At 37.7% G+C, this 19,039-nt stretch overlaps 1 protein-coding gene across 2 annotated transcripts; it reads left to right on the top strand.

Annotated features, from left to right (window-relative positions):
- Positions 1 to 1,787: 1,787 nt before the first annotated feature.
- On the top strand, positions 1,788 to 18,524 carry LOC139701286 (2-acylglycerol O-acyltransferase 2-A-like). 2 transcript variants are annotated; one of them, XM_071599764.1, is made up of 6 exons: positions 1,788 to 1,905; positions 3,145 to 3,368; positions 6,884 to 7,149; positions 11,514 to 11,688; positions 15,686 to 15,885; positions 17,451 to 18,524. In XM_071599764.1, the coding sequence occupies exons 2-6, from the start codon at positions 3,151 to 3,153 to the stop codon at positions 17,603 to 17,605; spliced, it is 1,014 nt and encodes a 337-aa protein (XP_071455865.1). In that variant the 5' UTR covers positions 1,788 to 1,905; positions 3,145 to 3,150; the 3' UTR covers positions 17,606 to 18,524. The 2 variants fall into 2 exon arrangements, with proteins under 2 accessions (XP_071455865.1, XP_071455864.1); XM_071599763.1 differs by lacking the exon at positions 1,788 to 1,905 and adding an exon at positions 2,513 to 2,723.
- The last annotated feature ends 515 nt before the right edge of the window (positions 18,525 to 19,039 follow it).

Below are 19,039 nucleotides of genomic sequence, written 5' to 3'. Positions count from 1 at the left end.
CACGGTATAAACAGTTGTCAGTACATTTCTCAGTAATTTCCTATGATAACTTTTACAACCGAACTTCACCAAATAACTTGATATGATGATGCGACGCTCCGTGATTTCGTCAATTTCCATTTTCAGACGATAAACAGTTAAAACAAGAAAGGACCACAGAAACTTTAACATAACTGTCATATCATACGCACAGCTCGACGATCCGCCAAAACACACAAAGATGGCTCCTCATTGGGTCTGAGGCAACTAGCGCCGCTATTGTGGGCGGGGCTATCGTCCGCGTCGAGGCCGCCAGATTGCATCAGTTCGCATATTCATTTGATACTTCGTTTGTGTGTGTATATGTATGTGTGTATGTGTATATATATATATATATATATATATATATATATATATATATATATATATATATATATATATATATATATATATATATAATAAATGGTGATGTTAATTCTGGGTTTCCACTTCATAGTAGACATCAGAAGAACACGATAAAATCTCACGAAATCTAACAATTACAATAAAAATTGCATATTTATATGAAATGCAAAAAAACTCGTGGAAATTGCAAACATAATTCTCGCGGTACATCAAACGCACTTTTACTCTTTTGTGCATATTTTTGGTTTCGAGCCTTGCTTGTATCACCGAAAATATTTACCATATTAAAAAGTCAATACGAAATTAGTATTTTTTTAATTTTTCGATTATTCAAATCCCAGATAGAACAAAGTAAGGACATACTTTGTCGGCACTTTCCATGAACCGCTCGCTATCCAACTATCTCTGCTAACCGCACTTCTAATTCTCACATATATTATTAACCCTAATACGATCCGATAGACTGAAAGCTTTCTAACAAATTCCACGGGCGAACTGGGTTAGATTTGATTATACCTAGTTTGCCTAAGGACAGATCAATTTCCAATCCCAGTTTCTGGCGCAATATCAAATCATTTTCACAAACGATACGCATACGACTTTCACGCAATACCATGAAGAAATCTGAATAAAACGTACCTCTAGGTATGTATGTCAATTGATTCGTAGAAATATGACATTAGAACGATCCAGCTTGCATAGTTTCATTGGATGCAGTTAGTTCTTCATCGCAGAAAAGATTAAAATATGCAACCAGAAGCAATTCAAAAGTTAGCCATGTATTAAATTTGTGGCATTTTGAAACACTTACTTACCGGTTGAGGTGGTAGTTCATGACGATGTTTGCGAAAGTATTGTAAGTTTCGTGATGGCAAATGTGTTGTTTATTTTATATGCATACGGCTTCGTGAAGATGCGTTTTTACTAAGAAATATTATTGCACTTCTCTCATTAACGACTTATCTCTCGAAATAACATTCACTTAGCAACGTGTTTATTTTGTTGCCGTAGCAACGGCGACGGGTCAGAAAGATTTGACAGAATAACAAATGTGAAATGAGATACATTTTATGTTCTGCGTACGAGTAAGTCTGTCTTGTTTTACTTTTATGTATAACTTGATAAGATACGTTTCTGACAGGTCGTATTCCAATAAATCGTCCCATTGCCCGTGATGAGCAGGCAAATTACATGCAAAACGCGGTCGGTTAACCTTGTTGGTTGCTTGCAGACGTCTTTGAAAGTTGTAATTACGAAAACTATGCCATACGGACCCGGGGTTGAGCAGGAGATTGCAACTCCATAGCTTTAACCTCAACGTACAAGGCAGGTTGCTTACCCAAGATACCTGCTTAAGTTGCATTTCAATTTCAACTCAAATCTAAACCGGTTACCCACACCCGTGGCCAGTTTTTTTTCATTTCACCCTTGTACTATGAGATAAGCTGGAAGTTATCAAAAGATTGCTGTTGTCGTGTGATGTACCTCTTAGACGACTGCTGAACGGTGAAAGATAAGCAGGTGAGTCGTACAAGTTGAACAATTTATTAGTTACTTTACATGAATAGATTAAAATGAAACCTACGTCTCAGACTTTAAGATCTTCGACTGTGTTTGTTGTCACTTGAAATGGAGCCCATAGGAATTAATCGCATGCTGAATGAATAGCTTAAACTCTCAGCGCATCGTTAAACTATGATTTGATCCATGTCAGTAGATTCATTTCAATTATAATCATTAAAAACTAACTTTAAATTAGGTGCGACGGCTAAGTAATTACAGTTATCCCCAATGATTCAGCTCATGACACTTTAAACAACAGATTTTTGGAGAGAATAATTGGTTTAATTCGTGAAAAGTGAGCGGAATTAATTCACCTGAGAATTAAGAAATATACGAATGAAAGGCAGCCATGTATGTTTTGATAATTCACGTATTTACGATCGAAAAAAAGTCAACCAAGTGCTGAAATTGGGTACCGAAGTGGTTAATATGCTGATTTTTGTATTGATATAATTAATATATTTGATTAAAGGGTTTTTGATTTATTTTTAAGCCCTCACATAAACTTTTATGTATTTATTGCGAAAACAATCAAAGAAGGAACTCAACGACTCGCGGTTTGGCCATGCATGTTAGTTCTGTTATCATATCAATCTATCCGGACAGGTTGTACTTCTCTTTTAATGTGGAAACTAATTTGCAGCAGAAGACCACAATCCAGACTGACAAATTTCTTGAAAGAAAACTTCGGTGATGTAACTAAATCATAATTCTGTTTCCAAATATAGCACGCGAATAGTTCCAAGGATTTATTATTAGCGGACTTGAAATCAAAGGTAAAAACGTAGTATTTAAAAGGTCAAACGGTTACCTTATGGCTTTGCAACATTACCCAAAGTTATTTATGAACTCTGAAAATGGTCTGTTTGTGTCATAGTTTTGTGGTAAACCTGTGTTGAATTCGGATTTATAAATCTCGTCATGAGATCATACCTTGATGCCGTTACTCGTGAATATTATGGATGTTTCAAGTTGGAATTGTGTTAACTATCGTTGGTAATAGTGTTAAAGAATGCTATTTATTGTCTCGTTGGTTAGAATTTGCATTGAATGCCAAGGAGTAATATTTTTCAATGTGTACACACGACTTCTAAAAAGTTCTCGTTCATAAAATGAAGTTCTCGACACAGTTCGCTATTATATTGATTCTAAGCAAAGCAGTGCTTAGGCACTCACAAAAATTTACTTTTCTTTCAGGTTAAAATGGCTTTAATAGAATTCGCACCTCTTAACGTCCCTTGGGAGAGGAGAATGCAGACGTTTGCCGCATTATTTTGGATAACCACATTTTTCTTCATGGGTTTGTTAGCCTTCCTCACGTTGCTGTTTGTATTTTTTTACACGAGATATTATTACCTTTCGATTTTATACATCCTTTGGCTCTGGTACGACAAGGATATTTGCGAACGAGGAGGAAGGAGGTATGTATAATAGGTTTACGTAGAAATATTTTATTGACAGTGTCGTAAATCACATTTCATTTGTTTCTCGTTACCATAGTTTTTGATTTTGTTGATGCCTCGTTGTCTTGCATGCTCATTCGTATTACTCTCGTAATTAGTGAAATTACATTAAATCAGAGGTACTACTGCTGATTAAACTGATCCAAATATCTTAATGAACAATATTATTACTAGAAGGAAGCACTATGGTGAAGGTAATCTGTGGTTATTAGATGTTGTCAATCGTTTTGACGGTCGTGTGTGTATATATTTCATAAAAGTATTCCCAGACTGCAGAGAAGGTGGAATATGTCATTTATATTAATGGTGCGTTGTATATTTTATTCATTTTGTCACGCCGCATGTATATATTGTGTTTTTTTTTGGTTTCGCCTTCGTGAATATTCCCTTATATACACTGAGTGTCAAAATACTTCATTTTTATGCTCGCATTTGCCTTGTTAACGGTGGGGAAATTTATATGATTCGTGTATGGAATAATAGTGATTAATTTGACGGTATAAAACTTTTCACCTACTGTTCTATCTGCTTTGGACAGACGTAAAAAATTAGATTAGAAGTTTTTCGTGAAAGTGATATGTATATTATAATTTTCCTTGGAAATTCTGGTTGTCAAAAACTTAATTCTGCTCTCATTGGATCCTTATTTTTTTAAATCAACGTTCCAACACACATCGGTCCATTCGTTTCCCCCAAATCTCCCCATCCCTACTCACACTGCTTCCCTCGATCGATTTAACGATAACTGCTTTTCTGTTACGGTGATTGAAACTCTTTCCAGATCGGCTAGTATCATACAGGGTGCGGTGGTTATCTCCGGGCAAATTTCAATTTGAATTTCCCGCCGTATCGTAGTTCCACTGAAGGTCGCAATTGGCGTGCATGGAAGCTAAAGGCATCTAGTAAACAGTCATAACCTCAAAATGGCTGAGATGTATATCTACAAGTGCGGAGTACAATTGTAATGGCCGCTTTTATCGAAAGTGTTCCTGCTGGGCATTATATTTTGAAATAGTTCAATTCTTCTGCTACCCTAGATCAACTGTTTACAAAATTGTGGATAAATAAATGCTTTGGAGATGTCTGGGGAAGGTTTTGCTAAACTAAGGAAACGTTCAGCCACTGATTTCAAATGATTTTTTGCAAATTTTTGCGAAATTGCAAATTTTGAATCAAGTTATTAGACGGCTGAAAGGGGTTAATTGCATTGAGTCATGTTACTCTCTTGACAGATATCACTACTACTTGTGCGTATGTATAAAGGATTTTCGTTTTCATTCTTATTTTTTTAAATACGCTTGCTTTTAAAAAAAGGTTTCATTCGTTCGGGTTTAACTGCCAAATCCTGTAGAAATGGTGCATATCTGGGTGCTGCAGCAATTTAAACCTCCTGGGATGAATCAAGGCCACTGAATCCAGCCAATAGCCACCTACATATCCCCTCCCACCCCCTTGTATGTTTGCAATTCGTCCCCTGAGATGGTTTTATGTGTTCCTATCCCATTTCCTTATGTCTGTTTCTATATAAATGAGTATTTGTTTGCTGTTTGGTAGGATTTCGTATTTGAATGTGTAGAGGGCCCGAGTTCAAATCCCGGCGGCGGTGTTGAATATTTTTCAGAGGTATCTCGATATCCCTACTTGAGGTCCTTTGTGGAGGGCACTTTGAGTGAGTACGCCGTCCGTCAGATGGGACGTAAAACTGTTTGACCCCTTGGCGCCTTTCGTAAAGAGTAGTAGGCTAATGCTGACGCCGGGTTTCTCTCCACCCTTCATCCTTTCCTGTCCATCCCCTATGGTGCAAATGACCTCAGCTGTTGGTCGCCTCCCCTAAATAATAATACTACTACTCCTTTGGTGGGTGAAACAGCTCCATAACGCCATCTTTTGGCCAAAGAATCGGGGCATTTCGTTAATATGTAAGAGCCGCAGATTTCAGGGTGCATTATGTTCCCTTGATAGCTCAAACAGTTAGAACATCAGGCCCAATGACAATTTGAAAGGTCCGGTGTTCGAGTCCTGGTGAAGGAAATGTTTTATGCGCTTGTGATCTGTTCTTGATTCCGCCTTCCCCACGTACTCCCCCCTGTGTTGTTTGTCCTTCATATATATGTGTTCCTGCTGTCCTTTTTCCTTATATCTACATGTTTATGTCAATGAATATATATGTAAATGTATATATATATATATATTTATATATATGTGTATATATATATATGTGTGTGTGTATGTATGTATAATTTTATATATATATATATATATATATATATATATATATATACACACACACACATATAAATATATATATAATATAAATGTATATATATATATATATATATATATATATATATTTATATATAAAACCATAAACACAGTAATCAACCCAAAGGTCGGTTTGGTAGGTGATGGTAGAGTTCACCCAGTACTAAGCCTGACGGCATCTATTTGCCTGTTTTGTAGATTTCAAAAAAGCATTTGATAGAGTGAATTGGGAAAAAAATAATTAGTATGTTGCAGAAAATAGGAATAGATTGTAATAGGGAAAGGAGGCTAATCTGCACCCTATACATGTGTCATACTGCTCAGGTGCGAGTGGGAAACGGGGAGTCCGGATGGGCAGTGTTAGGAAGAGGTGTAAGGCATGGGTTGCCCATTATCACCATTGCTGTTCAACCTGTATGCGGAGGAAATGATGAAAGAGGGGCATTATGGGAAGAACTGGAGGTGGGAATGAAAGCGGGCGGGGAATTCGTAAAATCAGTTAGGTTTGATTGGATGACCAAGCTTTAGTTAATGTCAGTCAGCCAAGGGGCTGCAAGCATTGCTGAGTGAATTGGAAATTCAGTGTGACAGGTATGGGATGAGAATCAATATATTAAGAAAACAAAGGTTATGCGATTTTCTAGAAAGAAAAACGCTAAGCTAAACTTTAAAATAGGAGGGCAATTAAACTAGAGCAGGTAAAACAGTTTATACTAATCTCAGAAGTGTTTTGGACCAACACTGTCAAAGTAGTAGGGACGTAAGGAGAGGAATTGAGCTAGGCAAAGAGGCTTTCACACAAGGAGGAGGGAGTTAAGATGAGAGGGACTTTGAGTAAGGATGTTAAGAATAGACTTGAAAACTTTGATATGGAGCATAGCTATGTATGGCGGAGAAATGTGGTCACTGAACTGATAGACGTAGATTGGAGGCTTGGAGATTATATATATATATATATATATATACACAAATATATATATATATATATTTGTATATATATGTGTCTATGTAGTGAACAGAGTTGTGGAGTAGGATGTTGGGTTTTGTTTTGTTTGAAGGTACAAGAGAATTCTTTGGTATATTTTGTCATTCCAAAACCTACCGTGATTGCTTTATTATCTGTAATAATAATGTAATCGCTTTAAAACAGCTTGTAAGTCTTATTGTATGTTTTAATTAATGTTATTATTGATATTTTATACTCCGAATAGGGTTCAGTGGGTCAGGAAATGGAAACTGTGGAAATATTACTGCGATTACTTCCCAATAAAGTTGATAAAGCTGGCGAATCTCGACCCGGCGAAGAACTACCTCTTTGCGTGCCACCCGCACGGCATTCTCTGCTCTGGGGCCTTTGGGAATTTTGCGACGGAGGGCACGAAGTTCAGTGAAGTGTTCCCTGGTCTAATACCGCATCTGCTGACTCTACAAGGACACTATATCATACCGGGATACCGCGATTTCCTCCTCTGTTCGGGTGAGTGAAGTGTGGACGATTGAAATACTGTTTTGATCTAGTACGAGGGTTGAATGAAAACTAATGCACACATGCCTGTTGAACGCAAACGTAAACAATCAATAAGATTGGGCAAAACATGAATTTTAGTGCGATTTTTAAAGCTTCAAAATCATATACGAGGGTTATTCCAATATTAATTTCTTTTTATTCATGAAGAATCTTCAAATTTACCAATGAAGTAGTGAAGAATATAAGATATCAACAGTTTGCGCATTTATTGCACAGACCGTCTAATGACTGACACATACCTATAATTGAAAACATTTACCCACGTACTCTGGATAGGATAGACACGTGTGTACATTTTAAGGGGAAACTCTAGCCCATCACATAGAAATTAACTTTGGAAAGGAAATATAAATTAAAGTTTAATGAAGTAGTGCAGAATAAGAAGTGAATTACCTGAAAACTTTCCGAGCGACAACACCAAGCTAGTTATGCCAATTTCAATTGCGCAAGAACCATGTAAACATACAAAATATATAAATAATAACATAAAAAGTAACATAAAAAATATACAACGCCGTCTCCGTGATGACCACGCAAGGGAAATGACGTACGAAATTAAAAACAAGCTGTTGATAGAACATATTGCAAATACTTTGCCATTAGATTCAGAAATAAGGAGGACGGAAGTTAATACTAGAGGTAAGCTAACTTTTGCAAGGTATTTATGGCGGTAAACCCATTTCAAAACCGTCGTTTGACTCGGTTTCAAACAATTTTGACCTAATTTTGTGGCGCAAATCTTATCTTTTATGAAATATAAATCATCTATCAGAGATTCGTCAAAGACTAATTGCTAAAGCAAACTTCTGTTCTGAATTTCAAAGCATCTTAACCCTCTTAGTGCGGTGGGGATTCCAGGGGTACTTAGTGAGAAGTGCAAAGGGTATTTTAAGAAAATGTATCACCTTAGGAAAAGAAACATTATGAAGTTATTTGTTTAGATATCCATATGCAGTTTTTTTATTTTGAAATATAATATTGTAGTTAATAATGATGTTATACATTTACATCATCTGAAAAATAAATGTAATTATTACAGTATTATAAATTTGAAGAATATTTTTTTGTTAGCAATAATATTTAGATTTTTTAGACAGAATACTAATATATTTTTTAAAAACATTTTTCAATGAAACTACCATATTTAAATATAAGAAAGAAATGTTGAAAAAATTATAAATAAATAAAAAGAAAAACCAGTGAATTGTAAATTTTTTGTCAGCCTCTGCATAGTTCGATTTTGTTGAAAAGGCTGATCTCACCTTAGTCAAATTGGGACTTTTCCCCTTTCCTTGAGACTGCGGCAATGTGCTTACAATCTAAAGGCAGAACAAAACCAAGTTCTAACTCATAGAGAACTGCTGACAATGTAATCCATTACACAGGGCGCAATTGATTAGATAGGATGGACGGCAAGAGAAACCAAAATTATTACAAAGCAGTGCTCTCATTTCCATCGCATCAACAAAGTCTGAATAAGCAGTTATATATCAACACCACCAAACCATAACACATTCAAGAGATTACAGATGAACACAGATTAGTAACCTTTCAGTGGCTTTTCATAGTGGAAAGACCACTCAGACTAAAAAAACGAGCAGACAATTAGGCTGAGCTTCCCGACATGTACAAAACTGAACCTAAAATTATAATAAGAATTATACTTTTTGAAAAGCATTTGAAATTGCTAATGAAAAATCAAAAAATATGTTTTATAATTGTATGGAATTCACCCTATCGATAGCACAAAAACCATAAATTATTAAAGAAAAAACCATAAGTTACAGCAATTTAAACAATAGCCTACGCAAGAGCCGATATATCGGCCCGCCATACTTTTCGCCAGGGATACAAAAGCCGATATATATCAGCCAGCCGCATTAAGAGGGTTAATGGTTACTTTTGCCGATTTCCCGTCCAATATGTCTATTGTACGTAGTTGAGGAATGGCATAAATTACAAGAGTTATTCCGATACATTGCGTAGACCACTTGCAAACAATCTTTGCTCTGAATTTGCGATGTTTTTCCTTAATCTTCTTGAACAAATTTGACGAACACTTCTCAAGATAAACACTGATATGCAATGGAGATAAATACTGCTTCAGTATGATGTACACACGTGCTCGGTAATATTTCCCATTAGATCACCTTGAAAAGGAAAAAGTTACAATTTATATGTTAAAATCTTCAATTTTCGTCAAACTTTGGGGTTACTTACCTTCAGATGTCATTCCAAATTGAAATTACTGTTCGAAAATTGCGACAAATCAGTGACTATTAATCTTTTAATAGTTTTTACACCATGTTCTACCCTTTTTCAATTCCGCACGTGCGAAATTGAATCTGTTTATCAAGAAAATTATCCATTAAACCAGGATTTATCAAAATTAATCAGTTTATAACACAACTAAACCAATAAACATGGCTTACAAATGGATATACAAGATTTGTAAGCACGAAGGCGATTCAAAAAGTAAGGTCCCCCATTTTGTTTTCATGAAAAATCAAATTTATTCTCTCATCTTTGCAAACATCGTATGGATAGGTTGAGCATTTAGCTATTTTTCTACACAGTCGCCTTGACGATCAATCACTTTTTGCATCCTTGTAAGCAGCTTTTTAAATACCGGCGTCGTACCTATTTTCTTTAGCACTGGCTTCCAAGTATTACTGATTTGGAAGCCGTTGTCAACTGTTGAAAGTACTGGTGTCCAGTCGGATTTCAAAGGCTTCTTTCACTTAGCAATCCTGAACCCACGCTGGGAAACTCAAGAGAACTTCTTGAATACCGTACGGCGGGAAAACCTGAGATCTTTCGTTACAATCAAGTGTCAGGCAAAGTTTCACAGCAACAGAGTGGAATTTTTGCACCGTTTGATAACCATGGATGAAACATGGGTTCATTACTTCACGCCCGAGACGAAAGAACAATCAAAACAATGGATTTAAAAGGGAGAACTGGCTCCAAAGAAGGCGGAGACAGTTTCATCTGCAGGCAAGGTCATAGGGACGGTTTTTTTGGGATTTGCATGGGATAATTTTCATTGACTATCTTTGAAAAAGGTAAAACTATCAACGGCAAGTATTATGCGAAGTTATTGCAATGTTTTGAGCGAAGAAATCAAGCAAAGGCGGCCGAATTTTGGCTAAGAAGGAGGTGTTGTTTCATCAAGAAAATGCAACAGCTCACAAATACGTTATTGCAATGGTCGAAATTCGTGAATTAAAGTTTTAATTGCAATCTCTTGCACCTAATTTCGCCAGATTTAGAGCCCCCTCGGAGTATTTTCTGCATTTGCAAACTTTGAAATATTGGCTCGGGTGGTCGAAGATTTTCCAAACGGTGAAGAATTGATTTCGAATGCAGTTAATGGCTATTTTATGGAGAAAGACAGTTCTTATTATATAAAAAAGGGTATTAAAATTATTGAACATCGCCGGGAAAAGTGTATTTAGGGCTGAAAGGAGATTATTTTGAAAAATAAGTGCTTTTTTGCCAATATTTTTGTGTTTTCTTTGTTGGTTCGGGTACTTCTGGCATTACCTCTTGTGTCAAACGTTTATTTTCTAAATACAACGGTCCTATTCTCTGTCGTTCGAGTATTTCACATAAATTGCAAGCTGTTAAATCAGCTTACAGGGTTCGTCCGGAAAATAAGTGTACTGACTCCTGGGCTGGGCACGCCACTCCAGGCGCGCCAAGCACCGCTCTGACAGGCTGCGATTGGAGGGGGGTATGTTGGCAAGCGACGCTGAAAAAGGCAGTCGGCTCTGAGCTGTGGTGTAGTGAGGAGCTCTGTTAGCGCGAACCTCCACGCTCGACCCACGTCACAGAACGCGATGCCGAAGTTTTTGGAGCAGCGTTATTCCATCAAATTTGCGGTAAAGCTTGGGAAATCGTTTACCAAAACTGTCGGTATGATAAACCAGGCTTACGGGGAGTCAGCCATGTCCAGAAACATGATCTTTCGGTGGCACAAGATGTTCGTGGAGGGCAGAGAAGAGGTCGACGACTTGTCTTCGAGAGGTTCCCGATGATGCCTTCGCGGGAGCGTTCCAGGAATGGGAACGTCGCTGGAACAAGTGTATCGACCCACAAGGGTCCTATTTTGAGGAATATTAGCTTAAGATATGTAAAAGTGTAATGAATTTTTTTTCCTGAGCTCAGTACACTTATTTTCTGGACGAACCCTGTACCTCTAATGGGTTGTGTTGCGAAAATATGTTAATATGCCTCATTGTAATCATACGGAGTCGTCAGTTTAGGTCTGAATGTGTTGATGATATGGTTTTGATTCGGTTTTACTTAAGGTTCCGTTGCGGCTTCGAAAGAAAGCTTGAAGTATGTCCTTACGAATCCAGAGGGTGGTCACGTTGCGGCTGTTATCGTCGGAGGTGCCTCGGAATCATTCTTTTGTCACCCGGGGACATATCAGCTGGTGTTGAAGAAGAGAAAAGGGTTTATCAGGATAGCCATGCAGTCAGGGTATGTATAGAACCTTTGGTTGACACCGAAAACCCTTAAAATATGAAAGAATCATGTTCGACGGTGAGCGATCCGGGTTTTTTCTCTTGTAACTGCTTAGTTTAATGTGTTAAATTCATAATTTTGTATATGGTCATCTGATTGTTTAAACAATGATGGATTTGTGGTGAAATGTTCATTGTTTTTAGTCTAGTATTGAGTCATGCATTGCGTGGTGCTAGCCAGTTATGTTTTTGCTTCTGTTGTCCTTTCTCGTTTGTAATACTGTTTGTTGTCCGTAAAATGGATATTGACCAGATCACGGAGAAACGAATCAGCGTATCAGGTTTTTATGGTGATGTATGGAGGTCGAAATTATCATAAGAAATTACTGAGAATAATACTGACAGCTGTTTAGAGGGTGATAATGCTATCTGATGAAGAAAACATCCTAGTTTTCAAAGTGGATTTAGGCATTTTATTGAAGATGGCCTAGACAAGACGCCAAGACGGATTAAGATGCGAAGGCCTTTATAAAGACCTTCCTATTCCCATCACCTTCTGTGTTTGACGTTGATACAACATTGATCGTGACAGTGCAATGGTCCCTTGTCCTTCTTCTTATCTAATCGTCATTATAATAATAACTGTGATCCGAATGATAATGTCAGCTGATGAAGAGTGAACTGAATTAAGAGTAAATTATCAACAGTGCCCACCACTAATACTATTTTATTACCATTGAATGACACAATATGATTGGATGGATCGACATGGATGGATCCTTGATGACACACACACACACACACCAATGAATGACACCATGACACAATGCACACCATTCAGAGCACATTATACCAGAGAGCACATTGATATATGTTCGCCGTTGTTTCTGGCAATTAATTAATTCAAATCACCGCATTGATCCAATGATCATCACAATCCTCCTTATTATTATTTTTATTCTTAAAATAGATCTCTGCCCCTTTTTGCAACTTTTTCCAATATATATTCCAGATTAATAAAATGCAATGAAATGTGATGATAATGATTGGTGGGGACATTGTACGTGTCATATCACTTAATGGGGGCACACGAGATAATAAATAAACAGACAATAGATAAATAATAAAAAAGCAAAGAAGAAACGACGGTATAGAAGACTACTACTATTGACAATTAAATAAGAAGAACCTTAATAAGAACTGAACTGCCTTTAAATAATAGGAGGAGGACTTCCAAAGGGGAGGGTGCTTTATTATTAAACAGTGGAAATGAATATAAGAAGAAGAAGACGATGGAATATGTAATAATAATAATAATAAGAAGGAGGCATAGATAGCCATTTCTACGAATTGACAGAGAGAGTACTTTGAACAAGGTATAAGCAACAAAATCATTGCAATATAGACTCAATTTTTAAGCAAAACAAAGTTTTTTATGGCCTCAGTTCGTGTGTTTATTGCCCAGACCACGGATATTCAGTTCTTCGAATCAGGGAACTGTTAGTTTTAATTGTGTATACTATCAGTTTTGCCCAGTGCCTCATAGTTCAAATATATTCCTCAAGAATACCTCCGCAATGTGCAGATGTTGAAGATCGTAAGTCTCGTGGGAATTATTCTGCGTTGGTTCATGCATGATTTGTAGGAGAGATATCGGGAAGAGTTTCAATAAAAAACATATATTTCTTTCTTATAGATAGCTAGACTCACACAATAATGTCTCTATCTCTTTAACAATATTCTTTATTATCTGTACACTTCTTCTCATAAGTAATAATCTTACAGATTTATTATTATAAGGTAATCCACCAGTTAAGGTAGGTTTTTGGAAGGACACAGCTAATAAATAAAACATTTTGTGACTCCTGGCAAAACACAAAATCCAGCATCCTACTCTACATCAGGTCCCTCTTTATCTCTGAGTACTTCCTTCCTCCCTTCATCCCCTATCCAAGACAACCCTATCCTGTTCTTCCCTTTCCTTGTTTGCCTAACATTCTCCCCTCTATCTCAGTCTTCTTCAACATCCCGCTACTGCCGGTCAATACCCCCTTCATCCACTTTTCATCTGCCTCCTTTGTAATATCTCCCAACAAACCCCTCTCTTCGCCCACCATACCAAGTACTTCCTCATTTGTTTTCCTTCTTTCGGTCCATTTCAACATCTCCATTTTTCTCCATACCCACATTTCAAAAGCCTCCGGTCTACGTCTATCCTCCTGCTTCAATGACCACGTTTCCGCACCATACATAGCTACGCTCCATATCAAAGTTTTCTAATGAATCTCTTCTTAGTATCCTTACTCAACGTCCCTGTCATACTCTCCCTCCTCCTTGTGTGAAAGCCTCTTTGCCTAATAGCGCAATTCTTCTCCTTACGTCCTTACTACTTTGATACCGTGTTGGTCCAAAACACTTCCGAGATACATAAACTGTTCTACCTGCTCTAGTTTTTGCCCTCCTATTTTAATATTTAGCTTGGCCTTTTTCTTTCTAGAAAATCACATGACCTTTGTTTTATTAATATTGATTCTCATCCCATACCTGTCGCACTGAATTTCCAATTCACTAAGCAATGCTTGCAGCCCCTTGGCTGACTGACAAACTAAAGCTTGGTCGTCAGCGAACCTAACTGATTTTAAATGAATTTCCCGCCCACTTTCATTCCTACCTCCAGTTCTTCCCATAATGCCTCTTTAATCATTTCCTCTGCATACAGGTTGAACAGCAACGGTGATAATGGGCAACCCTGCCTTACACCTCTTCCTAACACTGCCCAACCGGACTCCCTGTTCCCCACTCGCACCTGATAGCAGTCTGAGATATATACAGGTTGCAGATTAGCCTTCTTTACAGATATAAATGTTTTTGTGTTCTACATTATGCTGGAAGAACTTTTTCACTTACAATTCAACTCTGAATAATATGAACATCAACGAGAATAAAACTAAAATCCTTTGAGTGTGAGTGGAAGAGAGAAGCCGAATGCAGACAGATATCGCAATTGAGAATAGATGAAACTAGAGCAAGTGGAGTGCTGTCCTTCCGTTCATCTCTGTACTTGTTGGTCGGCAGAAGTATGGTGACATGGGATGGGAGGATTTTGACTGACATCAAGCGAAGAATAGCCCAGAGATAAGAAGGCATAATTGGGAAGGAGAAGAGGCAATTGCTATTGTTGTATGAAGAACATACGATTGCAAATAAGGAAGCAGTTCGTCAAGACTTTCGTGTGGATCATGGCACTATACGGATCGAAGAAGACATGGAATACTATGGAAAAGTGGACCAGATGAAGAATTGAATAGAATAGAAGCCTTTGGGAGATGGCGCTGATTAGGAGGAGAATGCTGAAGAGATTAAATTGACAGAGACAAAGTGAGGAAGGAAGGAGGAAGTATATAGAAGAGCAGATAAGACGATAGGACTACTATTATGGATAGAACACTCTCTATGGCTATGGAGAAGAAACAGATGACGGATTGGACACACTTGGAAGCATACAAATGGATGGATTAAGGATTATAATTAAAGGAAAGATCCCACGAGGAAGGCCAAGGGACAAATAGGGCAAATTAAGAAGGATGTAGAACAGGGAACCTATCAGGGATTGAGGGAATTAGCACTAAATAGAGAGTATATTGGAGGGCTGGAGTTAACCAATCCTAGGATTGAAATACTGGTGATGATTATGGGGAATAATAGGACTAGCCAATAGTGGTGCCGGGAGGGACTGTTATATGGGAGGTTGGGGTATCATGGCGGTGCCAAATCCTGAAAGAGAAGGTCTTCTTCTTATTACTAAACTGACAGACCCACATTCATTAGACTTTCCTCTGTTTTGGTATGAAGAAGAAGAATTCTGAAGAATATAACATCAGGAGGAGGTAAAACCTGAAGAGAAAGCTTCAATTTCATTCTAAAATATAGTGCTACTCATGTTTTCTGTAGATTTAACAAGGGTTCTTCTTCTAATCCATGGAATAACCCCATGCTGTCTCTTTCTTCCTCAGGGCCTCCATTGTTCCAGTGTTTTCCTTCGGAGAGACGGATGTCTACGATCAGATATCCAATCCAGAGGGGAGTTTCCTCCGAATGATCCAGGAGAAGTTGAGGAAGATAATCGGTCTTGCTCCGGTACTTTTCTTGGGCCGTGGTATATTTCAGTACTCATTCGGCATCCTTCCGTTCCGGAAACCGATATATACTGTGGGTGAGTCTGGTTGTGGTATATTTCATTAAATTTCTCCTCGTAATGTAAAGCTTTTGTTTAAGTTTTAGTTGATCTCTTGGTGTTCTATTTAATGTGAGTGTGGCCTTTGGTTTGTGTCGTTTGCATTAATTCTGAAGACTACTCTGTCGCAGGCAGTGTTGAGTCAGAAGTCTGAATATGGCCGTAGTTTCTTTCATACATGAGACATGGCTTTGAAAATTTGGATGAACAAAACACTGAGAAAATATGGTCATCATACAGTGTGCATTACAGAAGTAATGTATTTCAATTTCCCACACCACTCGTATTGATCGTGGTGGTATTAAACCACTTGCAGTAGGTCCGAGGAAGGCTAAGCTTTACCTTAAAACTAGTCTCAGTGCTCTCCAATCTGTAGAAGCATCCGGACGTCAGTTATTGTAAACCTCTGCCTGCTAACAGTGTCAGGAAACACCAACTAAGCAGAAATTTCAAGTGAACTTTAGCAATGTATTGAAAATGAACCTGATTATTTGGACAACATCATCACTGGTGACAAAATCTGGGTTTTTTTCATACAACCCAGAAACAAAACATCCAAAGCTCTCTGAGTGGGGCACCAACTAGTCCCTCAAAGTCCAATAAAGGCAAGAATGAGCAAATTGGAAGTGAAAACAATGCTCATTGTCTTGTCGACAGTAAAGGAGTGATCCAATAAGGAGTTTGTTCCTCAAGAACAGACAGTTAATAATGCTGCCTACTATGTGGATGTGCTGGAAAGACTCCGAAAAAGGGTCATCAGGTCAAGAAAAGACATCTCAACTCCATCACGACAACACAGCAACTCCATCACGATAACATGGCAACTCCATCATGACAACACGGTAACTCCATCACAAAAACAGGGCAACTCCATCATGACAACAGGGCAACTCCATGATGACAACAGGGCAATTCCAACATGATAACAGGGCAACTCCATCACGACAACACAGCAACTCCATCACAACAACACGGCAACTCCATCATGACAGCAGGCCTTGCCACAATGTGCTTTGAGTCGATGTATTTTCTTAGCCAAACACCAGGTGCCAACACTGCCCAATCCCCCTTTTATAGTCCTGATATCACCCTAGCAGGCTTCTTTTTGTCCCCTCGGATTAAGGCAGCCCTGAAAGGAACCTGTTTTTCATCCATAGAAGAGATCTAATCAGCTCTGCGACTAGAAGACCTTTTGCGAGAGAGGTCCCTGAAGACGTCTTCCAGGGCATGTACCAGTCATGGCAGATTTGCTGGAAAAAATGTGTAGGCCCAAGAAGAGTACTTTGAAGAATTTTAAGAGTTTGTGCAAATGTTTTCAATGGATTACTTCAATTCCGCTTCCACAGTTTAGAGAGCACTGAGACTGTTTTTGTGGCAAAGCTTAGCATTTATCACACCTACTCTAAGTGGTTTGATCCCACTTCGACCAATAGGAATGGCAAGGGGAATCCATTTGCGTTGCTTTCGGAAGGTGCTCTGGATGTTTGAGAATGTTTTAAATTGATGGATGTGCTAATGTTAATTTTGTCGTTCTTGTTTTGCAGTTGGAACGCCTATTAACATCGAAAGGAATCCACATCCCACGCAGGAAGAAGTGGATAAGGTACACAATGATTACGTCCAGGCCTTGATTCAACTCTTTGAGACTCAGAAGTCCAAGTATTTGACGGATCCAAATGTTAAGTTGACGATAACGTAAGGAAACGATTATGGTCGAAGAATTAGGTGAGATCTTCTGTCAGCGAATCCGATTGGTGCACAAGAGACGTTAAGAGACGGAATGGGTGAAATTATTATGAGATGGGAATAAGTTCGCTTTGGTGTCATTTTGATGGAGAATCGTTGGTGTTTATTGGTGACATCTGTCCTGGGTTTTGCCTTTGGTTTCTATGGTCTTGGCGAAATGTGAATCGTGTGCCGTTATGGCATTAATTGTTCCGAGGAATATATATATTTGAAACAATTGTTGAACAAAGTACTGTAAACGTTAAATGACGTTGTTTTTCCGATTTGAATTTATACAATTTATCTAAGACTGTTATGTTTTGTAGACTTTTATATGAAATTAAAAGAAACGAAAATAAAATCTAAAAGATTTTGTTTATATAAATGAATGTTAATCATTTGTAAATATGTTTGTGATTAGAAAAAAATACGGCATTGTACTTAAGATACCGTCGTGTGGTAGTCTTTTTATGGTACTGTTGGACGGTATATAATTCTATGGCATTGTCCAGGATGCCGGAGCGGTCTTCTCCTTTGTGACTTTGAAGAATAATGTTTTTGTACGAACGCATAAATGTATAACTTGCGTTTGAAAAGGTTCCTTTCTATGCTCAAATTTGGGACTTTCTTTTCTATTATCAGAAAAAGAGTCCTGATCTACAAAAGTTATTAATTCCTTGTATTTGAAAGGATTAGTTGACTTTATTTGGATGTTTATACAATGGGAAATGAATGTTTAGTGAAGTGTATTTTGGTATTTGTGTGGGGTTTCCTCGTTGGGAGTGAGTTTGGAGTTCGAAGAGATGATAGTATTTTGTTAAATGATTGTTGATGAAGTGGATTTAATTTGTAGAAAGTTTACAGAAGTGAATAAAGGCTTCCCTTTTTTTCTATACAAACTGTGTTTTTATATTTCTAATTGTGATAAACCATTTAGATATTGAGGGATAATGGGAAAAACATGTATATATATATATATATATATATATATATATATATATATATGTATATTTATATATATGTATGTAATATTATATACATATGTGGGTCGCGGTAGTCCAGTGGGTAGAGCGTTGGACTGCTGACTGGAGGGTCCCGGGTTCGATTCCAGGGCAAGGCACTCTGGGCACCTGCAGCTCCACCCAAGCTAAAGTAATTTTTCGGGTACCAGGTCTTCCTGGGAAACCATAACCGGCACAGGGAAAGGAACTGGCCCCCCTTAATACCCTGCTAATGTGTGAATTTCACATGACGTCGGGCTTAGTACTGGGTGATCTCTACCATCACCTAATAAACCGACCTGTTGATTACTGTCGTTATGTTTTATATATATATACAGGTATATATTATATATATATATATATATATATATATACATATGGGCTCCACCCAAGCTACTAGTATGTAA

Source organism: Hetaerina americana, unplaced genomic scaffold (genome assembly GCF_022747635.1).
Source record: "Hetaerina americana unplaced genomic scaffold, ioHetAmer1.1.p SCAF_1110, whole genome shotgun sequence".
Classification (NCBI taxonomy): domain Eukaryota; kingdom Metazoa; phylum Arthropoda; class Insecta; order Odonata; family Calopterygidae; genus Hetaerina; species Hetaerina americana.
Note: the sequence above shows the minus strand (reverse complement) of the source record. Positions and strands in the feature narration are given on the sequence as shown.

Coding starts and splice junctions, on each gene's coding strand:
- LOC139701286 (XM_071599764.1), top strand. CDS start 3,151: ATGGCTTTAATAGAATTCGCACCTCTTAACGTCCCTTGGGAGAGGAGA. Junction 11,689..15,685: donor AGGATAGCCATGCAGTCAGG/GTATGTATAGAA, acceptor TTTCTTCCTCAG/GGCCTCCATTGTTCCAGTGT. Junction 15,886..17,450: donor GAAACCGATATATACTGTGG/GTGAGTCTGGTT, acceptor CTTGTTTTGCAG/TTGGAACGCCTATTAACATC.